This window comes from Rhinoraja longicauda, chromosome 31, assembly GCF_053455715.1.
Source record: "Rhinoraja longicauda isolate Sanriku21f chromosome 31, sRhiLon1.1, whole genome shotgun sequence".
In the NCBI taxonomy this organism is placed as follows: domain Eukaryota; kingdom Metazoa; phylum Chordata; class Chondrichthyes; order Rajiformes; family Arhynchobatidae; genus Rhinoraja; species Rhinoraja longicauda.
Window position 1 is genome coordinate 8,658,652 of NC_135983.1, and position 27,209 is coordinate 8,685,860.

General features: G+C 45.5%; 1 protein-coding gene across 3 annotated transcripts in view; it reads left to right on the forward strand.

Moving 5' to 3' along the window:
- The window catches only part of dennd1a (DENN/MADD domain containing 1A), a 514,736-nt gene that overhangs the window by 469,509 nt on the left and 18,018 nt on the right, over positions 1-27,209 (forward strand). For all 3 annotated transcript variants that reach the window (XM_078426383.1, XM_078426382.1, XM_078426384.1), the window contains one exon: positions 4,081-4,169. In XM_078426383.1, coding sequence (XP_078282509.1) covers positions 4,081-4,169 — 89 coding nt within the window. The remainder of the gene's footprint in view (positions 1-4,080; positions 4,170-27,209) is intronic.

Genomic DNA, 27,209 nt, shown 5'->3' on the forward strand with positions numbered 1-27,209 from the left:
TCTCTCCCTCTCTCCCTCTCTCTCTCTCGCCACCATGGCCTATTGCTGACATATCTTAGTGATTAACGTGAACACTGTGCCCACCCTTCACGTGACAACTGGTTCAATTTTGCAACCTCACGCACCTTGGTTTTAGATTTCTTGCTCTGAGAGTCATCGGTCACTAAAACCAACACTCACATCAGTAAATTCAACAATTTGACTTTCACGCCCCCGTCACGTTTACCCAGATTTCCCGCGTGCCAAATTCCACAAAGTAACATCTGTGGAATTACTGCTATCATTTGCTCGTGTAAGGTCATTAATCAGAAATTGCTCTTTAATGATTTTAAACCAGCTGTAATGGTTCAGTTGGGGGAAAAAAAAACTCCTAAACTGAAACTGCTAAATGTATTTAAAGAACAACATTAGGTTCCATGTTGTGACTCAGTCTGTAATTGATAATCCCTTTCATTATCTAGTCTGCTTTCATAAATAAAAATCGGTCCAAGGCATCTGATAGACAAAACAGTGAGTGAATGAAACAAGGCACAGATGAAGCCAGCAGCTTCACACCAAGGAAGGCCAACATCACTGGCCCGTGTCTCCTCGGAATGGGTTGGGTTGGGGGGGGCTGGGGGGGGGGGAACAGGTGGGGGGGTGGGGAACAGGTGGGGGAGGAGAGTGGGTGGGTTAGCAGAGCGGGTGGGGGGGAGCTAACATCAACGACTACCCCTTCGGTGACGGAGAGTGTCACAGGTATCGAAGATTGCGAAGGAAGCAGATGGTTGAATCTATTGAATCTCGGATGTGTGAAGTGTTCTGTGAAGAGATGGAAAAACACGTGAAGAGAGTGGGGGGGGGGGGGGGAGGAAACAGAATGAGAATAAAATAGACAAGCTATTTGTTCACCGTTAAATTTTCTTACAAATCCTAATTTAAACCATGGTTAAATTATAGAGCCTTCAATATTATTTGCAGGGCAACTACTATTTTATATATAACGCTCAAATGTCTTGGGCAATAATTAGACCTTTAGGCCACAGTCCCGAACCTATTTCAGCCCAACAGCACGACATGCCACTTATTAGGTTTCTTAATTACCGTTAAATAGCAACTGCATTTTTGATTGCATCCAAAAGCTTAAGGCCATGATATCACCAGTTTCAACCACTCTGCCTGAACATTCCTTTTTTGGATTTCCTACGAGTTTACCGTCCCACCATTGCAAAGGGTAAAAGACTATAAACCCAAGAATGGCTTTTCAGTAAACGTTTCCCACTCCTTTTGTGTGACTTTGACGCATTGTTTACGAACAAAATGCCTCTTCCTGTCACGTGACCCGAGGATCTATTGGCCATTTTCAACAGTCGGCTTAAATAGACTCTTGCTGCTCTGAGACTGGAAGTCTTTCAACGTGTGTCCATTCAGGTGGTGAGAGGCAAGTCTCCCACTGCATTCCAGTGTCCTGTGTGGCAGCTTCCTTGTGTTTCCGGCACGCCGGGGCAGCATGAATGAACGGTGGGAAGAAGCTACAACAAGGAGACTAGCAGGGCGTCGGAAACGGCAGACAGTCAGCAAAAGAGCCGGGGACTAACGGGCTGGGGTGGCAGGCCTGATCGTAACCACACATCCTTTTGGTCGGCTGTAGGGTTTAATAATTACAATAAAAAACCTGATGTTTATATCATCTGCCATCTGACCATTTAGCTTTCTCCAAATGTAGGTGACTGTGAGTTGACAACATTTATGACAACATCACCTATCCATGTTCTCCAGGGATGCTGCCTGACCCACCAAGTTACTCCAGCACCTTGTGTTTGTGTTTTTTGCTCAATATTCCAGCGTTTGCAGCGCTCTCTCTCTCCCTCTCTCCCTCTCTCCCTCTCTCCCTCTCTCCCTCTCTCCCTCTCTCCCTCTCTCCCTCTCTCCCTCTCTCCCTCTCTCCCTCTCTCCCTCTCTCCCTCTCCCTCTCCCTCTCCCCTCACCCTCCCCCTCCCTCTCCCCCTCTCCCTCCTCCCCCTCCCTCCCTTTCTTTCTGTCTTTCTCTTTCGCTCTCTCTCTCTCTCTCACACACACACACACACATACGTTTATGTCCAGATTGAGGTGTATTAGTTGAGGCTTGACTGGTTGAGCACTCATCTGACTTTGTAAAGACATTCAGCTTACACTGTGCAAGCCCACAAGTTTAGTCACTGACCTCAGTTTGGTAATGTGCATTGGTGGGATTTAAACTATGACTCAGGTCTGCTATTCTATATCCGTTAGACCACCACCCCCTTGCTTGGACTGACTCAGTGTTGGAAACTAATGATCGCATGAGCAGCAAAGCTTGTCATGCGTTGCAGTGCAAGTGCACCTGTGCACAGACTTTTCTTTAGTCCCAGTGAATCCTCTGCCACCAATTCAGACAAGCTGCTGGCTTCGAAGCCTTGTTCATTTTTGTTGCCAGTGATAATATGGAATAAGAGCTCAAATTTTACTGCACGAGTGTGGAATGTGATTTTTGAATGCTTTGGTAGTTCAATCATGCTCCTTGATGGAAAGTACTTGCGGAACCTTTCCAGCAGTTGTGTGGCACTTCAATGTTAATCTCACATTTAATCGGTCAAATGTGACAGTGTAGAATGCTTCTGCTTATTTCTGAGAATCCATAAATGTGAAGGCACAAAGAGTTGAACAGCTGGAGTCACTTGAAAGTGGAATGAAGGGCCTGCCCCTGGACTGTACTGAGACGAACCAGGTCTCCAGCAGACCCAGGATCCCAGCAGAATCACTGGCATCCAGCCACTCGGACTGTGTCACTCTCGGCCACAACCCCACATGCACAGAGTCTGCCACAAAGTCACAGTCTCCACCATTGACTCTGTTGTCTTATCCATTTGCATTTGGGCGTTTCAATAGATTGATAGATACAGCATGAAAACAGCTCCTCCAGTCCACCGAGTCCACATCGACCATCGATCACCCACTCACCCTCGTTCTGCGTTATCCCACTCCCTGCACAGTAGGAACAAGTTACAGAGGCCAATTAACCTATAAACCCGCACATCTTTGATATGTGGGAGGAAACCAGAGCACCCGGAGGAAACCCACATGGTCATGGAGAATGTGCGAACTCCACACAGGCAGCACCCGGAATCAAAATTGAATCTGGGTCTCTGGCAGATCTACCAGCTGTGCCACCGAGTTTAATAGAAATGGTGAAACAAGTTGCCTGCATTCAGTTTGAAAAGCATCTTCTGGCATCCATAATCCCATTGCTCTTCCACGACTAAACGTACCATTGCATTATTAAACTTACTCAACACAATGTGACTGCTCTAACCCTGATTCCCCTCTAAGGTGTCAGAGCACAGGTTTGATATCATAAACCAAACAAGACTCCCTTTTTGTCCAGTCTGTTGGTTTTTTGTTTAAAGACTGCCTTAATTTCACCATCTGCCAAATTCAAGATGTGTGCATTCCTTTTAATATGCATTTCATGTTAGCAGCACCTGTTGATTCACTATGCTTGGATGGAGCTTTAACATTTAATGAGATAATCTGAAGTGAGTTCAGGTATGGATGGTATCTTGATGCTGCGGCTGATAATTGATTAAACACTGGCTTCGATCAGTCGAAGAGTAGTGATCTAATGGCATCGGTTAGTCAGTAATAGGCTACTGCTTCATTGATTTTATTTTTTGAAAAGCGTGAAGCAAAATTAAAAATTGAAAAATATCAAGTAAGAAAACATTCTTACTACAATACACCCAAGATATGCCGGGCTTTCAACAGGCCAAGGGTTGTTTTGTGAACCATCTCTACTGCATAGGCTGGAGTTTCATGTGAAGTTTAGTTCAGGAGCAAGTTTGATCCTTCGGAGGTTGCCAGCCTAAAACTGGTACTAATGAGCTCTCTATTTAGCTTTGCCTTGTAGCTGTGTAAGCTGCCCTAAGTCTGCACAGATTTCTTTCCATTCTTACTTGGAGTATTTTGTCTGTACCGACGATTCTTTAATGTCTGAGCTCCGAACGTTAAATGTTTGCGATAATCTCTGTTGCTGGTTTGCAATACTAAAAAAGGTTTCTTTCTAATATAAATGTGTATGTACAGGCACGACCTCCAAGACCACCAGTTAAGAAACCAAGAAGTAATGTATTGCCGACAGAGACTCGAATATCCTCCGTTTCAAGCCCAGAGCAGTAAGTGTTGGCTTCTAGCAGTTACACATTCATGCTCCGAAATGAATATATATATGTAAGGGTTTTTAACAATTCGCACTTGGAATTTTTCATTTAATAGCTCATTTAATCCTGACATTCTCAATTTGCAGGTAATTATGTTTGCAAGCTTAGCATATTGGCCCTCCGTTTAGCATACAGAGTGGTTTTATGTCCTGGAGATTTTTTATCCTTGTGCAAACTACCTTGACAGGGTCAGGTAGGAAATCTGTGGACTGTTTTGCTGTGTAACTTCAGTTAATATTTATCGTGACAGCCCACAGCAAGGTTTGCAAGATATTTCAGAATAGGAGGCTTTCAGATAGGCACACGGTATGTGGGTAAGAGGTGGGGGAGGGGTGGGGGGATATGGATCACGTGTAGGCAGAGGAGATTAGTTTAACTTGGAATCATGTTCAGCACAGTCATTTTGGACCAGTGGCCTGTTTCTCTGGTGCGCTGTCCTATGTTAATACATCTGACACCATAATCAATTAAGCAAAACATTAAAAAATCCAAAATGCTCTGAGAATCAATCACATATTTGAAACCTCGATGAAACAGGTCATGTCCATGTGTTGCTATGTCCAGTTGCCTATCCTTGTGACTGCTGCTAACAGGGTTGACTCAGTAACCTAAGCCTGAGAGGCCACTCGTATATTTGCCTCTATTTTTGGCCCTGTGTTGGTTCCAGTGAACTGTTGGCACTGGATTACATCAGTGGAGAATTGGCACAATAGCAGCGGATAGTTGTCTGAGTCATTCCACTTTGCAGTAATGGTGACACGGAGGAAGCTGACAGATTTTTTTTTCTTCCCCCCCTCAACTTTATTCTGCTTACTGCCATGAATAATGAATTAAAATAACAAAAAGGTTACTGCTGTGTGAAGGCAAAGATGGATCAAGGTGCATCAGACTGTGCACACTGTGGCACTGAACAGCACATGGAATTGCAGGCTTGGGTTAAATGTACTGAATTGTCTCCAGTTTATTTTGGGATGATCTTCCTGAATAAGTAACTTGAATAAGGAATGAAAAGTTTCAGTTCTCTCTGAGTTGCACCACTCTTCCTATAGCACCATCTTACAAAAGGCACTTGATCTATTTTTTTGAGGCAACATCAATGCTAAACAACATCTTAACTCATGTGTAGGAAAAAAACTGCAGATGCTGGTTTAAATCGAAGGTAGACGCAAAATGCTGGAGTAACTCAGCGGGTCAGGCGGCATCCCGGGAGAGGAGGAATGGGTGACGTTTTGGGTTGAGACCTTTCCTCAGACAGACCTCAGTCCCTCAGTCTGAGGGAGGGTCTCGACCCAAAACATCACCTATTCCTTTTCCCCCAAGATGCTGCCTGACCTGCTGAGTTACTCCAGCATTTTGTGTCTAACATCTTAACTCAGGTGCCCATACCTAGCGTTGATTGTCCATTGCAAGCAATATGTACAAAGTGATGTTCTCTTTCAAGTCCAAGCAAAAATAGCCCATATTGTTGATTTCATATTTACAAATGAAGTTGCCAGTTTAGTTGTAATTTTTTTCTGCCAAATTCTTACCATTGATTTTGTGGGCTGTTTCCAGTGGGATTTCATTTTTTGATTTCATTTATCAGAGTACGGGCACTGCCAGCAACGCCAGCATTTATTGACCATCCGTATGTCCCCTTGAGAAGGTGGTTAGTGAGGTCATAAGGAATAGGAGTAAGAATTAGGCCATTCGGCCCATCAAGTCTACTCCGCCATTCAATCATGGCTGATCTATCTCTCCCTCCTAACCCCATTCTCCTGCCTTCTCCCCATAACCTCTGACACCTGTACTAATCAAGAATCTATCTCTGCCTTAAAGATATCCACTGACTTGGACTCCACGGCCTTCTGTGGCAAAAAATTCCACAGATGCACCGACATCACCTTGAACCATTGCAGTCCATCAGTGAGAGTGTACTAAGGCACGGGAGGGGCAGGGGTTCTAAGATCTGGGCCCGATGATGATGAAAGAATAGCGGCATCTTCCCAAGTCAGGATGGTCTGGGACTTGGGGTGGAACCTGCAGGTGGTGGTGTTCCTTGTCCTCCTTGGTGGTAGAGCTCATGGGTTTACTCATTCTAACCCATGTAAATTGGTATTAGTATTGGTATTGGTCTATTATGGTCACTTACCAAGATGCAGTGACTAGCTTTTATGACCCTTGTTGCAAATCGTTCTTGACCCTTCCAGCCAACTAACCAATTTGGATTCAATCCAGGTTTCAGAAAACAATGGACCGATGTTTAGTTTTGTATAGAAATGGAGCGTGGAAACAAGCCTTTCCACTCACTGAGTCCGTGGCGACCAGCGATCACCTGTACACCAGTTCTACCCTAGACGTTAGGGACAATTTACAGAAGTTAATTGACCTACAAACCTGCACGTCTTTGGAATGTGGGAGGAAACTGGAGCACCCGGAGAAAGCCCACGCGGTCACGGGGAGAACGTACAAACTCCGTACCGACAGCACCCGTAGTCAGGATCGAACCCATGTCTCTGGTGCTGTAAGGTTGCAAATCTACCACTGCGCCACTGTGCTGAGAATGAAATTAAATGGTGCAAGATTGGTGTAAATGGGTGGTTGATGGTTGTCACGGACTCGGTGGGCCAAAGGGTCTATTTCCATTCTCTATGTCTCTGTGACCAGTTCTCGCTTTGTCTTAATTTCTATATGTCAGAGTTCAGGGATATTTATTCATGCTGCCCCCTCCCCTCTCCTGTCTCCTCCCTTCCCAGCTGATTTATTGTGGACAACTTCAGGTAGGCGCCATATTTAAAAAGGATGTTCAGGCCTCAGTAAAAGGGTTTTCCACAGCACCTCTTACAGGCTGAGTCATCCCAAGTATTCATCTTGAACAGCAGACAGGCTTTCACATGAATGTGCTTCCAAAACAAGGGTGCAGAGGTGTTTGACTGAAATGGCAACATGGGTGAGAATTCAGTTTGTAGAGACACAGGAAAAAGTAAGAGCAGACCTGATCTAAGAAAGATTCTATCGAGATGCTCAGCATCACCAAAGTTTTCACGGAATAATTAAGGAGCACTTTCCTGGGGCAGAAGTATATTGAATTTATTTACAACTTTTGAGGAAATTAATTAGGCTATGGAGGAGGAGGAGGAGGAGGAGGAGGAGGAGGAGGAGGTTCAGTTGTAATTGTAAAGTATTGGCCACTTGTAAGACATTTGATCTGGTACCAGGCTGATCACAAGCTCCAAGGGAGGGTGACAAATCTGCTCAGTGGCAGGAATCAAGGGGTAGTGATAGACAGATATGTTTGTGAAAGCCTGTTCCCAACGAGGGGTCTACGGGGATCGGGGCACAGTATCTTGCCTTTTGTAGAAAATATAATAATGCTTTAGATTCACAGGCACAGTCATAGACGTATGCAGCACTGCAACAGGCCCATTGGCAAAACTCTTCCATGCTGTCCATGATGCCTATCTTCACTAATCCTATAGTCCTGTTCTAGAGATATAACACGGAGCCAGGTCCTTCGACCCACCGAGCCGACGCTACCACCGATCACCTATTCACCACTGGTTCCATGTTATCCCAATTTCGCATCTGCTCTCCACGCTCCAGAGGCAATTTACAAAGGCCGATTAACCTACAAACCCGCTTACCTTTGGGATGGGGGAGGAAGCCGGAGCATCCAGAGAGAAGCCATGTTGTCACAGGGAGAACATGCAAACTCCACACAGACAGTACCCACGGTCAGGATTGAACCAGGATCTCTGGTTCTCTGAAGCAGCAGCTCCACCACTGTGCCGCCATTTAGTCTTAGACCTGATAGATTCGCTCTGCTCCTTTCCCATCCAAGCACGCGTCCAAATGCCATCTTGCCGTTGGAAATGGATCTGTCTCCTCTAGCAACTCATTCCACCAAACCACCACCCTCTGCATGAAAAACCTACCCCCTCGGATCTCCTTTAAATTTCCTTCCTCTCACCTTAAACCTGTGCACTCTCGTTTAAAACTCTTACATCGTGGCAAAAAGACTATAATAATAATAATAATAATGCATTTTATTTATATAGCGCTTTTCATATACTCAAAGACGCTTTACAGAGATTTAGAGAACATAGGGAAATGAATAAATAGATAAATAAGTAAATAAGTAAACGAACAGGGAAAGGAGACAGAAGGTGAGGTGACCTTCAGTGGTTGAAGGCAGTACTGAACAGGTGAGACTTCAGCGATGTTTTGAATGTGGTGAGTGTGGAGGAGTCTCTAACGGTTTGGGGTAGTGAGTTCCATAGGGTGGGAGCAGCGATGGAGAAAGCCCTGTCCCCCCAGGATCTGAGTTTGGTCCGGATGTGGGGGGATAGGAGATTGGCAGCAGCAGAGCGGAGGGTGCAGGTGGGAGTGTGCCTGTGGAGGAGGTCGGTCAGGTAGGATGGGGCCAGGTTATGGAGGGCTTTGTAGGTTATGAGGAGGATTTTGTACTGGATTCTCTGGGGGATGGGGAGCCAGTGGAGTTTGTAAAGGACGGGGGTGATATGGTCACGGATCGAGGTGTGGGTGAGTAGACGGGCAGCGGAGTTTTGAATGTATTGAAGTTTACTGATGATTTTTGAGGGTGCGCCATAGAGGAGGCTGTTGCAGTAGTCCAGACGGGAGGTGATGAAGGCGTGGATGAGGGTTTCTGCAGCTGTGGAGGAGAGGGATGGACGGAGACGGGCAGCAGGGCAGGTCAGTAAAGTGGTTAGAAAGGCTGAGGGGAATATTTCAATAGACAATAGGTACAGGAGGAGGCCATTCAGCCCTTCGAGCCAGCACCGCCATTCAATGTGATCATGGCTGATCATTCTCAATCAGTACCCCGTTCCTGCCTTCTCCCCATACCCCCTGACTCCGCTATCCTTAAGAGCTCTATCTAGCTCTCTCTTGAATGCATTCAGAGAATTGGCCTCCACTGCCTTCTGAGGCAGAGAATTCCACAGATTCACAACTCTCTGACTGAAAAAGTTTTTCCTCATCTCTGTTCTAAATGGCCTACCCCTTATTCTTAAACTGTGGCTCCTTGTTCTGGACTCCCCCAACATTGGGAACATGTTTCCTGCCTCCTAACGTGTCCAACCCCTTAATAATCTTATACGTTTCGATAAGATCTCCTCTCATCTTTCTAAATTCCAGTGTATACAAGCCTAGTCGCTCCAGTCTTTCAACATATGACAGTCCCGCCATTCCGGGAATTAACCTAGTAAACCTATGCTGCACGCCCTCAATAGCAAGAATATCCTATGCTTTATTAGTTGAGGTATACAGTGTAAGACCAGAGACGAGCTGCATACAAGATTGGCTCGACCTCAGTTAGAGCACTGCATCTACTGAGGCAGTCCTTCAGAATCAAGGATGATTTGTTCCCTGCCTATTTCTGTGGGTTCTGACCCCAAACCATGATCCACAGAATGTCCCCCAGTTAGGGCAGTAGATGCCTGGACAGGGGAGCAGGATTGTGGGGGTGGTGAGGCCCTACTCTGTCTTACCCAGGGCTTCTGTGTCCTGCTGACCTACGGCCTGAAGATTCTCAGTCCCACCCTCCCCATCCTCTGGGTGACCATGGGCCAGAGTCTCCAGACATGGAGATGCTGCCTTTCATGGAGAGATGGAGCAACACAGCGTGGAAACGGACTCCTCGGCCCGCCATGTCCATGCCAACCAAGTTGGCAAGCTGGGCCAGTCCCCTTTGCCTGCATTTGACCCATAAACCTCTGAACCCTTCCAGCTACGCCACTGTGCTGCCCATTCCCAGATTGTTCTCGACCAGGCATCTTCATCAGTGATAGGAGCAGAATTAGGCCATTCGGCCCATCAAGTCTACACCGTTCAATCATGGCTGATCTATCCCTCTTAACCCCATTCTCCTGCCTTCTCCATAATCCCTGATACCCGTACTAATCAAGAATCTATCTGTCTTAAAAATATCCATTGACTTGGCCTCCTTGGTCTAGGTCAGCAAGGTCCGTTGTGTGCTGTCTGACAATGACTCCATTGACTTTATAAGGACTTCAAGTAGAACGGCAGCTGCCCCCTTCCTGGCTTTAACCTGCCCGAGGGTAGAGGGACTGTTTACCCCAACTTCAGCATGGCCCCATGTACATTTTAGATTCTAAATATTAACACGTACAAAATTCTAAATATTTAATGCCTGAATTGACACTGGGCCAAACAAATGCAAGGGAGAAAATACTGCGAATACTGGAAATATTTCATGATATACTGACAGGATTGTAAAAAAAATATATAATGAATCCTCTACATTGAAGGGTGTTGCAAAAAAAAAACTGGTCAGTTCCAATTTCAGTGCAGTTAATGGGTACAGTGAATCGAGGGCTGAGAGTATACCAGGAAGAGTAAATTGATGATTACTGTAAAAGCAATGTGTAACCGAGCTAGACATGTATAATGGGTGCGAAGCTGTATTGTATACAGAGACTCGGGGCAGCCTGAGGATTTTTTCTTTGCAAAATGGAGTTATTTTTGTAAACTTGTGTTTGTGTGTTGTGATCATTCTTTCTTTGGTTGGTAGCGCTCCGATTTATTGTTTTCTCTGATTGAACTGGATAAGCCACCAGGTTAGATCACAATCCAGCAGCAAATTGTTACTCGTTCCCTCCTGGGACCACCCTTGTGGCTTTATCAGGAGGCATTTGCACTATCGCCGTTTATCCTACATACACTGTCGATGGTTGATAAATGTAGATAGAGGTCTAGATAAGACTGACAAAGCCATACCTGTTACTAATAACTATTAACCCTTTTATGCACTTTTTTATATTCATCTTTGGAATCTGGACATTACTGGTAAGCTTAGTATATTCTGTCAATAGACAATAGGTGCAGGAGGAGGCCGTTCGGCCCTTCGAACCAGCACCGCCATTCACCGTGATCATCATGGCTGATCATGCACATGTCCTCGAGAAAATGGTAGAAAGTCACCCTTTTGAACTGTGGTAATCCTTCTGGTGAAGGAACTTGGTTTAGAGATACAGCGTGGAAGCAGGCCCTTCAGCCCACCAAGTCTATGCTGACCAACAATCACCTCTACACTAGTTCTATCCTACACACTAGGGACAATTTTACAGAAGCCAATTAACCTACAAAACTGCAAGTCTTTGGAATGCGGGAGGAAACCGGAGCACCCGGAAATAACCCACGTGGTCACAGGGAGAATGTGCAAACTCTGTACAGACAGCACGCATAGTCAGGATTGAACCTGGGTCTCTGGCGCTGTAAGGCAGCAACTCTACCGCTGCGCCACTGTGCAGCCTGTACTGTACTGACACAATGCTGTTTGGGAGGGAGTTCCAGGATTCACAGTGACGAACCAGTGCGAAGTTTCCAAGTCAGGATGGTACATGACTTTGGAAGGTGGTGGTGTAGCCCCATACCTGCCATTTCTGTCCTTTTTGATATTAGCGGTCATAAATTTGGGAGGTGTAGTCACAGCAGCCTGGGTGAGTGACTGCAGGGTACTTTGCAAATGGTACACACTGCAGCCACTGATGCTACTGATGGAACACGGCACAGTGGTGTGGCTGGTAGAGCTGCTGCCTCTCAGCGCCTGAGACCTGGGTTCGATCCTGACCTTGGGTGCTGTGCGTGTAGAGTTTGCACATTCTCCCTGTGACCGCGTGGGTTTCCTCTGGGCTGCTCCAGTTTCCTTCCACATCCCAAAGACGTGCGGGTTTGTATGTTAATTGGCCCTCTGTGAATTGCCCCTGATGTGTAGAGAGTGCTTGAGAAAGCGGGACCACATGGAATACAGGTGAATGGGCGATCGATGGTCGGCATGGACTTGGTAGGTAGGAGGGCCTGTTTCCATGCTGTATATCTGAACAAAACTAAATGAAGGCATGTTTGGCTTGGTTCCTGGACTGTCAAGCAGACTATTTTGTTAGCAACAGGAGCGAGCATCTTGAGAGCTGTTGGACCTGGATTCGTCCAGCCACATGGAGAATAATCCATTCAAATCCCAAACTGTACTGTGAATGTGGCAGAGAGGCCTTGACGTGTCTGAAGGTGATGTCCAGTCGGGTTACCAGTCTCTGACCTGCTCTCAGAGCTGGGGTAACTATGTGACTGATCCAACTATGTTTCTGGTCAGCGATGGCCCCCAGGATGTTCATGGCAATGGCAATCTCTTCAGATGAGAGAGCTGAGTGGTACACTAGCACTATCCTACACACGAGGCACAATTTACAATTTTACCGAAGTCAATTAACCTGCAAACCTGATCGTCTTTGGAGTGTGGGAGGAAACCGGAACACCCGGGGAAAACCCACAAAGTCACAGGGAGAACGTGCAAACTCCCTACAGGTAGCACCCCTAGTCGGGATCGAACCCGGGTCTCTGGCACTGTAAGGCAGCAACTGTACCGCTGCACCACTGTGCTGCCCAAAATCGGCCTGGCAAACACAAGTTGGCATCGATGAGTGGATGTCGGTGAAGAAGTGCAGCTTGACGACACACAGTTGTCATCAGCTGTGTTCATTCTGCTAATGATGGAGAGCAGACCAGCAGAGTCAGCCAGCTTGGTGTTTAAGAGGCTTTTAGACGGGCAAAAGGATATGGAGGGAATGGAGGGATGTGGATCACATGCAGGCAGAGGAGATTAGTTTACTTTGACACAAGCATTTTTAGCTGTAGGGCCTGTACTTGTGCCCTGCTGTTCAATGTTACCCTTCATTTTGCGAGCTCTCCTTAACCAACACAAGGAAATGGGCACCAATGCAGGAACAGGTTAAAGTGATCACGTTCATGGCATTATTGTCTCTGATGCTTGCATATTTATTAAATCACTCATTGTTGTCATGAATTTCAAGTAACAAGCTGCCAGGCAAAGTAAAATTGCCTGAAGACTATTTTCGTATTAAGAGGTGCGAGTTTGTGCATATGTTGGGCAGGCTGTTGGTGAATCTGCTGGGAAGAAAAGACCCATCTATCTAGGCAAGCCAGCGCACTATCCAGCAACCATCTCTGCAGTCCCAGGGTCAAACCCAGAGATGTTCCCTGCACTGTGCAATGAGATGTGGCCTGAAGTGTCAACAAAGCCAATAGATAAAGGGCTCGTTTTATTAAAATCTGAAGGTATTTATTTCACAAAATGCTGGAGTAACTCAGCAGGTCAGGCTGCATCTCAGGAGAGAAGGAATGGGTGACGTTTCGGGTCGAGACCCTTCTTCAGACCCAGTCTGAGTTACTCCAGCATTTTGTGAAATAAATACCTTTGATTTGTACCAGCATCTGCAGTTATTTTCTTACATTAAAATCTGAAGAGTCATTTCCCAATTGCCCAACTTTAAGCTTTGTTGTTAAACGTTGTAATCATGTTGTAACAAGGATAGTATTCAGGTGAAATAATGGACAAAAAGTGCTGGAGTAACTCAGTGGGTCTGCAGAACATGGACAGGTGATGTTTTGGGTCAGGACGTTTCATAAAAAGGGTCATAAAAGCTTTCCACTGTATCTTGGTACACATGATAATAATAAACCAATACCAACACTCATACCAGTTTACGTGGGATAGAATGACCATACTCGTGACCTCGAAGGGTCCTGACCTGAAACGTCACCTATCCACGTTCTCCAGAGATACTGCCTAACCTGCGGAGTTACTCCAGCATTTTGTGTCCTTTTTTGTAAACCAGCATCTGCAGTTCCTTGTTTCTAGTGTTCAGTTAAGCCTGATCAATCTGATGGAGGTTTATTGGATTATCACGTTTGTACTTACACTTGCATTTTGGACACTTCCCATCATAAATTTTAATCCCAGCTAAAATAAATCTTCACTGGATTTTGCATTGTCTAAATGTAGATCTTCCATTCTGAAATCCAAAGTATTCATTAAATACTTGCACATTTTCAGTCAGAATACGCCTTCGCTTGTAAAATCTGAAAAACTGTCTGTTGTCAATTGGCAATCCAGTCCAGCATAAAGATGAACAGCAGTAAATGTTGCTGTGATACTGTCACCAAATGCAAAATGTTTGCACGTTTTTAACCTTCAAGAATTTGTAAATTGGCATTGATTCGGAGATTGGCCATTTAATGTTCGTGCCCAGAGAGCGGTTTGTGCCTGCTGTGGAACTCTACTGCCTCCTTGTGGAATAAGCAGTACAGACTGGTGACAAGGAAAATGTTTTGATAACCTCCTGTGTGTAAGGTAGTTTTGTTATATTTCAAGGCCTTTATCGAATCGGAATAAGACAGTAGGGGAAAAGAGATGATGTATATTTTTTAAAAATAAAGTTAACTAACAGGTAGGCACAAAATGCTGGAGTAACTCAGCGGGACAGGCAGCATCTCTGGAGGGAAGGAATGGGTGACGTTAGGGGTCGAGACCCCTAATTCAGACTCCAGTCTGAAGAAGGGTCTCGACCCGAAACGCACCCATTCCTTCTCTCCAGAGATGCTGCCTGTCCCGCTGAGTTACTCCAGCATTTTGTGTCTATCGACGGTATAAACCGCCATCTACAGTTCCTTCCTACACATTAACTGAGAGGTAGTGGAGGCAGGTACTTTTGCAACATTTAAGCAACATTTAGACAGGTGCATGGATCGAGAGCGATATGGGTTAAACGCAGGCAGGTGGGACTAGTGTAGATGGGACATGTTGGCCCGTGTGGGCGAGTTCGGACGAAGGGCCTGTTTCAACACTGTAAGACTCTAGGACTTTATTTCAATCCAGAATGTAAGTCGCAGGATCTGCAGTCAATGCTCCCGCAGTGGCTGCGATTGTTTCAGGTAATTTGCAGTTCGTAACGCAGCACTGCTACTCCACGTTATTTATTCTAAGGAATATCATATGACACGTGACATGTCAAGGCTCCCTTTCCCCATTCCTGCATCTACAGTCCGAGCACACATGCTGATTATGCATAAGGAATCGGTGAGTACTGGGTTATAAATTGATGGCAACCTACTAATAATTTATTTCATGTAGCTGTTCTTCTCTGAGGTTTTGTAGTATTTTTAATTAGGACTGAGCATTGACCTCTGCTGCACAGGTCAGGTAATTTATAATTGAATTCCTTTAGAAAATTTACATCTTTTATTAACCAATTTTTGTATTACTTGTATATAAAACTATATGAACATCATTAATATTTTGCAAACAATTCACCACTTGGAATATATATGAGTCCTGAAGACCAGCCTGGTTCCTTTGAGACAAGATGCGGTAGAGGTTAACACAGTTAGTGATTACATTTTTTTAAGTGATGCATTTCAATTTACTATTTAATTTTACATTCCAGTGTATTAATAATATGAATTTGTGGACTCGATTTTTTTAATCGTAGCTGTCATTAAAAAAAGGTACGAGCGTTCTTCCAGGTCTCCAAGCACAGTTGCCCCTGAGGTTTCTCGCAGATCTCTTCCCTCTCACCTCCCGAGATGCTGCCTGACCTGTTGAGTTACTCCAGCATTTTGTGATTAAGCCTATGCCCTCTGGTTTTAGCATCCTCTACCTTGGCAAAAAGACTGTCAGCGTTCACTTTATCCACCCCCCTCATGATTTTGTACACTTCAACAAGGTCACCGCAGGTTTAGTGTAGAGATACAGCGTGGAAACAGGCCCTTCATCCCACGGGGACCATACCGACCAGCAATCACCCCGTACGCTGGCACTATCCTACACACCAGGGGAAATTAATTATTTTTACCGAAGCCAATTAACCCACAAATCTGTGTGTTTTTGGATTGTGGGAGGAAACCAGAGCACCCAGAGTAAACCCACACGGTCACGGGGAGAACGTACAAACCTCGTCCGGACAAGCACCCGAGGTCAGGATGGAACCCGGGTCACTGGCGCTGTGAGGCAGCAGCACTAGCGCTGCGCCACCATGCCGCCCCACCGTAAAAACACCGAGGATGTATCTGAGATCTGAGTTCCCAGGCTGCCAAGCCTGTCCTGCCTGCAGGTGTTGGTGTGCTGAGCTGAAGGCGGTAAAAAACACCATCTTACTCAATGCCACGGCATTGTAGGGAATTGCCAAATCATTTCAGTCATTAGAAATAATCTGACGGTTTTCAGGGTCTTTTTATTTCCTCCGGTGGCTCCAAGAAGTTGCGAGGTTTATTGAATTCAGTTTTACAACGTGCTTTGGTAGAATCTGAGCTTGCTCCTTCTACACTATTGTTCTTGCATCAGGCGGTACGTGGCCATTCAGCCTTTCTCCCTCCTCCTGCTTGCCCTGATAATAACGGCTGCACATCCACCCAGGGCCGGATATCTGGCCACACACACAATGGAGAAACTGGAAAGGATGCAGAAGTGATTCACCAGGATGTTACTAGGACTTGTGGGCTTGAGTTACAGGGAGAGGTTGGATAGACTTTTTTCTTTGGAGCCTAAGAGGCTGAGGGGTGACCTTGTACAAAAGTGTACAAAATCATGAGGTGGGATGGATAGTGTGAACGCTCACAGTCTTTTTTCCAAAGTAGAGGATTCTAAATCTGGAGGGCATAGGCTTAAGGTGAGAGGGAAGATATTTGAGGGAAACCTCAGGGGCAACCTTTTTACCCGGCGGGTGGTCTCTGTCTGGAGTGAGATATCAGAGAAAGCTATAGAAACAGATACAATTAAATCTTTCAAAATAAATTTGGATGGGAATATGGATTGGAAGGGTGTAAACGGATTTGGGCTAAACGCAGGCAAATGGGATTAGCCCAGAATACCAACTTGTTCGGCGTGGACGAGATGGGCCGAAGGGTGTCTATCCGTGCTGTATGGCTCTCTGACTCCATAAACCAAGCCTGAACTGGGACAACTGCCCTTTGCACTATTTCCGTGAAGCTGTTCCTTTACAAGGGATCTTCTTCAAAGCACTATGCTTGCGATCTGATTTGCTTTGACTAAATAGTTGTAGTGTGTGAGGACATGAGTCCTACGTGAGAGGGATGGGCACTGGGGGAAGGAACGTTTTTCACAGCCACAATTAGATAATGTTGTTCCAGATAGGAACCAAGAAATCAAATGAAGGTCAACAAGCAACCTCCATACTAATCCATTGTCACAGGATCACAGAGAATGGACATTATTCATATTGGTTTATTATTGTCACGTGTACCACGAAACAGTGAAAAGCTTTTGTTTTCTGGCTACGAAATCGTACGAAACATGAGTACAATCAAGTCATACGCAAGTGCAACTGGTAATGCAAAGAGAAAGTCCAAGGTCTGCAATGCGGTAGGTTGGAAGATCGGGACTACACCCTAGCTTATGAGAGGACCATTCAATAGACTGAAACCAGTGAGGAAGAAGCTGTTCTTGAATCTGGTGGTACAAGTGTTCAAGCATTTGTATCTTCTGCCCGACAGGAGAGGGGAGAAGGACGTTTGACCGGGCTGAAGATTTAGGTGAAGTGCAGGCGATCCATTGATCGGATGGTGGGAAAAGTTTGCCATCCTGCAAGATGGTGCCTCTAACTTTGGAGAGCGCTCTTTCCTCAGAGTCTAAGGGTTATGAATTCAAGTTCCATCACAGAGTCTTGAGCTCAGAAACCTAGGTGGGCTTCCTAATGTACTACTCCCAAGAGTCTTGCAGCAGCACAGGAGCCATGAAAGGGATGGGCATCCACTCTTTCGGGTTGCAGCTAAGATCCCATGCACAGTTTTGGAGAAGAACCTGGGTTATCTTGGCCAATAATGGCTCATCTCCACCAGGGGGCGCCGCACGATGGCTGCCTCGCCTACAGTCTGTCTGTCCTTTTTGTTCTCTTTTTGTTATTTTTGGTAAGTTTTAAAAGTTTGTGTAAATGTTCTCTGGTTTGTTTTATGTGGGGGGGTGGGAGAGGGTGTCGGGGGAAACTTTTTTTCAATCTCTTACCTTGCCGGAAATGCGATTGTTTTCTGGATCGTATCTCTGGTCGCTCAGCGGCCTAACATCACGGAGCTGGAGGCCTTGCCTGGGACTGACCTTGAGTCCCCATGGGGGTGTGGACTTATCATCTGAGCCTGCGGTCCCTTGCCTGGGATCGATGCTCCAATTCAGCCTGTGGACTTTAACATCAGGAGCTCGCAGTCTCGGGTTGAGATCGGTCGGGAGCTCCAAAAGCTGCACGAGGTTCGACTGGTCCCGACCCGGGGTAGATCGCCAACATGGGGGAGCTGAGATTCCCCCCCGATGAAGGAGCTTGATCGCCCCGACGAGGAAGGCCCACCGCCGGCTACGGGAGTCAAGATCATCCCGTCAATGGAAGGTTAGGGCCCCCAACCGCTGCAGGACAATGAAGGGAGGAGAGATTGAACTTTTTTTCACCTTCTATCACAGTGAGGAATGTGGAGGAGTCACTGTGGTGGATGTTCATGTTAAAATGTATTTTGTGTGTCCTGTTGCTTTTTATTGTTATGACTGTACGGCAAATGAAGTTCCTCGTACGTTGCAAAACAAACTTGGCTAATAAAGTATGATTGTGATTGTGATTGATTGTGATATTTGCCCCAGATATATTTTCTAAGATGTCGATGCTGTTGGAGCTTGCTGTGTGCTAGTTGGTGACCTTGCGTCCTATATCACCACAGGGACTGCATTTCACAAGCAATGAGGCACTGTCAAATGTTCTAAAAAGGACAAACTTTACAAATGGAAGTCTTCATCGATGAATTCAAAAGCGTGGTAATGAGAAACAGAGCATTGCAGAACAGTTTGCATGATCATAGGGACATGTTTATTAACTTGTGGTGTGGCTCCAGAGCTCCACCCCCTGTTACTGAGTGGTGAATTATTTATGGGGTGCTCCTCTGTAGAACAGGATAAAGGCAACTTGGCTTTCTATGTCTCAAACTAGTAAGTAATCATTGAAATTGCATTTATTTTTAGTAAATGTTAAAAAAAAATCAAATTCATTTATATTTCTTAACAAAAATGGTGAATTAGTGCAGCGGAGAACTGATTGCTGGATGAGTGCCAGGAAAGCACTAGGGGTGGCACAGGGGTGCAGCTGTTAGAACTGCTGCCTCACAGGACCCGAGACGCAGGTTCAATCCTGACCTCGGCTGCTGTCTGTGTGGAGTTTGCACGTTCTCTCTGTGACCGCGTGGGTTTCTTCCAGGTGCTCCGGCTTCTCCCACACCGCGGGTTTGTCGGTTATCTGGCCCTCTGTAAATTGCCCTTGGTGTATAGTGGTGTGAAAGTGGGATAACGTAGAACTGGTGTGAATGGCTGACCGATGGTCAGTGTGGACTCAGTGGGCCGAAGGGCCTGTTTCCATGCTGCGTCTTTCACTCAATCAACTCCAAAGCCTGTCTTTCCAGGTGCGTGAGTTACAAAGCACGTTAGTGTGAGGATGCGCTTTTGCAAGGAGTGCCCTTTGCTGCACACAGCTCTGCTTTGTTGCTATTGGGAACGTGAGGTGTAATCAGTAAAGGGAGGCACACTGGGATGCAACATGGCACCAGCTCGTGCTTCCGATTGTTCATATTGCACGCTCCTACTTTTGGAAACCAGCCACCTCCACAGAGGGAGAGCAGTCATCAACATGCTGTGTGGTGACAAGTCGCAGAGCAGCTTTGGCACAGCTCAGGGGGAGTTTAGTGCCTCTCCTCAGCCAGGGGAAATCCTACATTATACCTGAAGGAATTTAAATATCTTTCAGTTGAAATACAACCAACCTAAGTTGTGTGTTCATCACCAAATTTAAGCTTGATCATATTTGTAATTAATTCTAAGATTTTCAGAACCATTTCCTCTTTTATATTAAAAGGCACAAAGTGCTGGAGTAACTCATCAGGCAGCACCTCTGGAGAACATGTTTTGGGTCGGGACTCTCTTCAGACTTTATCTGAAGAAGGGTCCCGAGCCGAAAAGTCAACCCATCCATATTCTCAAGAGATGCTGTCTTGACTTGCTGAGTTACTTCAGCACTTTGTGTCTTTTTTTTGTAAACCGGCATCTGCAGTTCTGTGTGTCTGTTATATTCCCTGTTTGCTACATTTTTGAAAAATATTTGAATTTATTATTTAAAAAGAGAAGAGATTCTATCATTTATCTTTTTTTGTTCAAGTCAATTATTTTATCACTGATCATGAACATTTTAGTTAGACTATTGAGTTGCTGATAATTAATGTTCATCTAACAAGAGCACAAAGTTTAAGGTTTCACCTTTGTCACCAGACATGCTTAATGCGCGGTGTCTCCACTAGAATAAAGGAGTCCTGGATTTACAGTGAATTCTGCGACACCAATGTGCATCAGAAATGTGGACGGATGGGATTGTGATTGTCTGAGACAGTGAGTGTCTGTGCAGTGGAACCCTGTTCTGAAGCACTCCCTCCTCACCCCTACCAGGTCTGGAAGCAGCTCAGTCAAACAGGACAAGGCTCCCTTTCCTGTGTCAGCCACTCAAAGACACCAGCCATCAAGCATCACAGCAATCGGGTTTCAGGACAGGATCCCCTCCTGTGCGTCTCAAGTCTACAGATCAAAGCCACTCCAAACTGACCTGCTACGATCATAAAGTTTGATCCCATTGTAAAACGGTGGAGAGGGTCGCTGTTCCCCGGCATCTAACTGAGTACACACATGAGGTTGGCCATTAGAGTCGCCAAAGAGGGCAACTTACACAGTGTCCTTAACATCCGGAAAGGAAGATGGGTTCACTTCATCACTTTTTGTGCCTTTATCTTTTGTACAGAAGAATCACACTCTGTACAACAGTATTATTTCAGTCCACAATACTTATCCCTAAAGAATAGATGGCTGTTATGTTCAAATATGTATTCTGTTTTTGTTTTAAGCGTGTTAATATTACAGTGCAAGGGTCCCTCATTAAACAAAAATAAAGGTTCCCTTTTTTTAACCTAGTGCTAATTTTTTCTTATATGCATCTCGATTGGTTTCCGTGAGTTTTTTCATTGAAATTCACTGGGATTTTTAATCCATTCTGACAGAAGATGAACCCTCAAGATGTGATCCTCCCTCGTTTTAATAAGCCCACACCATCAGAGGCTTTGAAGCGAATCTTGGTTTATGTAGGGCTGAATTTGCTACACGATATTTAACAAGGAACAGTCTCTGCTGTCACTGTTGTCACATGCAAACAGTAACAGAGGACATGATAACTAGACGTTAAAATGGAGAGGGGAAGCCATCCGCACTGCAGTTTAGCTGGGGGATTAGGAAGGAGAGCCAGCACAGTCATGCAGAGATTGGTGGCGTGTATAGCTGAGATGGACAGAAAATCTCCTTTTGTGTTAGCTGTGGCTGTTTTCTGTGTACCAACACTTGCTGTGACCTGCCTTTCTGCAGACAGCCTCCTCGGTATGAATTCCAAACAGGTAGCGGGTGGTAGACATCAGAATGACTCACTGAATTAGATTAATTAGCAACGCGGGCTGTTTTGCTGAGAATATAATTCCAGGATCTCAGAAGCATCGAATGAAAAATCAAACATTTTTCTTTTTGAAATCTCAGTGTGACCCTGTGGAGAATTTCATTCCCAAAACATCGATAATATCGAGAACACATTTGCACATTATGAAAATGCTCAGAATTTTTAGTTAATGGTGTAATTCCATATTCTGCAGTCCATGTGATGGATACGAGTGCCTTTAGCATCCACTATTCCTTAACGTTTGAAGGAGTGGAGTCCTGCCTACTAAACAACTCGGAAATAAATCTGTTAGCATAATGATGTGGTTCTAATGGTAGTAGACCCAGCATTGTGTATGGAACGTCACACAGTGCAGGATCACCCATGGACATGAAATCTTGCACTGATAGCAGTTTCGAAGTAAAAATTGCTTTCAGGCACGCATTCCCGCAGCGTTTCATTCTTATGGTTTCTTCGATCAGGGGATTGACTCTGGTCTGTGTGGCTGATTGCTGGCCAACAAGCCCATTCAGGAGAGGCCCAGGTGAAGATGGAGAGGAAGGAACTGCAGATGCTGGTTTACACCGGAGATAGTCACAAGGTATCACAAAAAGCTGGAGTAACTCAGCGGGACAGGCAGCATCTCAGGAGAGAAGGAATGGGTCAAGACCCTTCTTCTTCCGAAACGTCACCCATTCCTTCTCTCCTGAGATGCTGCCTGACCCGCTGAGTTTCTCCAGCTTTTTGTGATACCTTCGATTTGTACCAGCATCTGCAGTTATTTTCCTACACGAAGATAGTCACAAAGTCTATCTCTTGAGCCTGAAGATGGATCTCGACCCGAAACGTCACCCACTTCTTCTCTCCAGTGCTGCCGCCTGTCCCGCTTGAGTTATTCGGATCTTCGGAAGAATTAGATGGGGTTGACTTGTGTGGTGTCAGCAAAAGTGAACTCCTCTCTCTGCCTTCTCCCCTGGAGGTCTGCTCTCGGATACAATTAAAACCAGACCAGACCACCTCAAATCCAAACCCACCCTGCGTCCATGTCCTTTTTCTTCCGTTCCCAATCTGGTGAGTGGGCTGCAAGACTAGTTATCCTACACCACCTACATTAACCAATAACAGAGGCACAGGTAGTGAGGCCAAGCCAATCATCCATACCTGGATAAAGTGGTGAGCTCCAGTAGCAGGGAACGACATGATCCAATCCTGAATGTTCTATCAGAGTTTACACCCGACCCTAAGTTGACACATCCAGTCAGACCCCATCAGGTCCTTGCACTCACACACAAAATCATTGCCAAGCAAGAAAGAATGTTGTCACATCAGGACGTCAGTGTTACAGAAGAGATTCGCACAGTTAGGATACTCAGCATAAGATCTCTGGCTTTTGCCCAACCAGCTGCCTATTGAACCTCCTTACCTGTATCCACCTATCACTCGCCAGGCTTTGTCCTGCCTTTCCTCTCTTCCAGCTTTCTCCACAGTCTGAAGAAGGATCCACAGTCTGAAGAAGGATCCCAACCCGAATCGTCGCCCATCCACATTCCCCAGAGGTAGACACAAAAAGCTGGAGTAACAGCGGGGTCAGACAGCATCTCTGGAGAAAAGGAATAGGTGACGTTTCGAGTCGAGCCCCTTCCCCAGAGGTGCTGCCTGACCCGCTGAGTTACTCCAGCACTTTGGGTCTTCCTTTTTGTAACCGGACATTTGCAGTTCCTTGTATCTAGGGTGCGTTCTGTTGACTCACCAAGCCCAGCAGATGGAGTTCCAGCAAAGGAATGTTTTCCACAGGAGTTTTCCTGCTGCCTTCGCGAGATTATTAAGGGGTTGGACACGTTAGAGGCAGGAAACATGTTCCCAATGTTGGGGGAGTCCAGAACAAGGGGCCACAGTTTAAGAATAAGGGGTAGGCCATTTAGAACTGAGATGAGGAAAAACTTTTTCAGTCAGAGAGTTGTGAATCTGTGGAATTCTCTGCCTCAGAAGGCAGTGGAGGCCAATTCTCTGAATGTATTCAAGAGAGAGCTAGATAGAGCTCTTAAGGATAGCGGAATCAGGGGGTATGGGGAGAAGGCAGGAACGGGGTACTGATTGAGAATGATCAGCCATGATCACATTGAATGGCGGTGCTGGCTCGAAGGGCCGAATGGCCTCCTCCTGCACCTATTGTCTATTGTCCTGAAACATTCATCCGATTTCCGTCAGTGTTGGAGCGGGCAATGAGGAGAAGCACTGTGGGAGTTACATCGCAGGGTGTTTCAGTGGCCATTCAACAGACAACAAACCAGCCAACAAAAGGAAAGAACCGGAGGCCCACACGACAGACTGTGTTGCCCCACTTAAGGAAAGCTATTTCAGAATAACTTTTCACTTCATGCATTTGAAAGTAGTGGAATTCATATAAAAGTTAGAATTGGTCTTTCATCAGGGTGAATGTGAGCTATGATATACCCCGTGGTGGTTAAGTACTAATGAATCAGTTCAACTTTTTTCAAAGTCTAATGTAGAATAATATTAATGAGTGTTTTTAACCTCTTCACGGAGTGTGGGCCATGTTTGTTGAACTGACCGGATTGCCCAAGGGGGAGGAAATATCAAACCAGATTCATGGAATATAGAACAGTGCAGTGTAGGAACAGGCCCTTCGGCCCATAATGTCTGTGCCGAACACAATGGCAAGACAAACTCGTATATTTCTGCACGTAACCCTTATCCCTCCTTTCCCTGTATATCCACTGACCTATCCAAAAGCCTTTTAAATGCTTCTACTGTATCTGCCTCCACCACCACCCCTGGCAGTGCATTCCAGGCACCCACTACTCACCGGATACACCTGTCTCGCGCATCTCCGTTAAACTTTGTATACAAAAAGACACAAAGTGCTGGAGTAACTCAGCGGGTCAGGTAGCATCTCTGGAGAACATGGCTAGGCTGCGTTTCGGGTCGTGATTTTCCCCTCTCACCTTTAAAGCTATGCCCTCTGGTATTTGACATTTCCATCCCGGGGAAAAAAGTTCTGACTGTCTACCCTCTCTATGCCTCCTATACTTTTATATACGTCTGTCAAGTCTCTGGTGTCAGAGAGTTGTAGGAAGGTGGCCATCGGGCAGGAGAGTGGGAGGAAGGAAAGAGAAGGATAAAAAATGGAAGCAAATCCTTTCTTCACTGTTCAATACACAAAGTGCTGGAGGAACTCAGCAGATCAGGCAATATCTGTGAAGGGAATGGATTGATGACCTTTCGAGTCAGGACCCTACTTCAAACTGATTTTAGTAAGGGGGAGAAAGCTGATAGAGAGCTCGGAGTGGGACAAAGCCCGGTAAGTGATAGGTGGGTACAGGTGAGAGGGGTAAAGGGGGTGGTTGGCAGATGGATGGAGTAAGTGACAAAGACTGGACGTGAAAAGGATTCAAATGGTAAGGAGAGAAGAGGAGTGAAGTGTAAAGCCAGGGGGAGGGATATGGGTGGAAGAGAATGGGGAGGAGGGAATGATGGGGGATAAAAGGGAAATGAAGGACTCGGGGATGGGAGGTGTGTACAAAGGAGGAGAAAGGAGCAGATTGACTGGGATGGTGGAGGAAGGTGGGAGAAATGTACTGGGGTGGGACAACCAGGGAAGAGTGAGGGGGTAGGAGGATGGTAATTAATATTGGAGAATTGAATTGTTCATACCATTGAGTTGTAAACTACACAAGCTGTATATGAGGTGCTGTTCCCCCATTCTCACTCTGGCAATGGAGGAGTTACTTTTACTTTTACTTTTTATTTTTACTTTTACTTTTTTATTTTTTTTATTTTTTATTTTTTTTATTTTTATTTTTACTTTTTATTATTTTATTATTTTTATTTTTTATTTTTACTTTTACTGTCGTTATTTTTAGTGAGAAGTAAATTTTCTGTATCGATCAACGATTTAATTTGGAGAATGTAATTTGCAGGAAAACATTTCCCAATGTTGGGGGAGTCCAGAACCAGGGGCCACAGTCTAAGAATAAAGGGGTAGGCCATTTAAAACTGAGGTGAGAAAAAACGTTTTCACCCAGAGAGTTGTGAATGTGTGGAATTCTCTGCCACAGAAGGCAGTGGAGGCCAATTCACTGGATGAATTTAAAAGAGAGTTAGATAGAGCTTCACGGGCTAGTGGAATCAAGGGATATGGGGAGATGGCAGGCACAGGTTACTGATTGTGGATGATCAGCCATGATCACAATGAATGGCAGTTCTGGCTCGAAGGGCCAAATGGCCTCCTCCTGCACCTATTTTCTATGTTTCTAATAACACAAGAGATTTAAATTCTGGCCGTGGCTGGGTGTATGGGTAATTGAAATCATGCTGTGTGATCTACAAAAGATTTGGAAAAGATTTGTGCATCACAGCTGATACTGCAGAGAGAATAAGTGAGGTGCAGAAAGTTGTGGATGTAGCCCAGTCCATCACACAGACCAGACTCCCCACCATCGATGCCACCCTACACTTCACGCTGCCTCCAGAAAGCAGCCAACATAATCAAGGACCTTTCCCACCTCTGTCATTCCTTTCCCCTCCCCTCTCCTGTTGGGCAGGAGATACAGAAGCTTGAAAGCATGTAACACCAGACTCATGGCCCTTCTGTCAGCTCGTGTACAGTTTCGTTTCTCCAACATACCTCACTGCACTTTGCACATTGCACTTTGTTTCTGGAACTGTTGCTCTCCAATGCTGAGAACTATATTCTGCAGACAGATAGAGCAAAGAGAAAAATACCGGTTGTACTTGTGTTTGACTTGATTTCATTAATGTACAGTACTATCTGAAGTGACTAGATAGCACGAAAACAAATGTTTTCACTGTACCTCGCTCGGTACATGTGACAATACTACACCTTAAACCATTGCATTGTAATAACTGTACAAATGTTATTGGAAATTGATTTTTACTTCTTAAGGAGCTTGCAGATGTGAAGAACACTCACTATGGTTGAACAGTCAGGAAGAAGCTGCAGCTGGTTTTGGATGCATAGCTCCTGCCAAATAACTGTTCCACTTTGTATCAGGCATCCGGTGCAGAATTGTCAATTTATGATGCAGTGTGTCGGCAGCTTCAGTCTTCCTCATCATTTGTGGAAATATCTTCAACGTGTCAGATAAAAGAGGGTGGAACAGTTGCTGCCTTGCAGCACTTCCAGCGCCAGAGACCCGGGTCCAATCCTGGCTACGGGTGCTTGTTTGGACAGCGCTTGTACGTTCTCCCCGTGAACTGCATGGGTTTTCTTCGAGAACTTTGATTTCCTCCAGGTCTGTAGGTTAATTGGCTTGGTACAAATGTTAAAAAAATTGTCCCCGGTGTCGGATGGCGTTAATGTGCGGGGATCGCTGGTCAGTGCAGACTCGGGGGGCTGAAGGGGCTGTTTCCGCGCTGTATCTCTAAACTAAACTAAACTAAAAAGAGCGCCAAATTGTGGGAGGCAAAGACAGCAACCTTCTCCCCAGGGTAAAACACATCAAAGAGTAGAGGGCATAGCTTTAAGGAAAGAGGGTCAAAGTTCAAAAGGGTTGTGCGGGGCAGGTTTATTTACACAGGGGGTGATGAGTGGCTAGAACGTGCTGCCAGGGGTGGTGGTGGAGGCATATATGATAGTGGTGTTTAAGAGGCTTTTAGATAGGCACATGGATACGTAGGTAATAGAGGGATATGA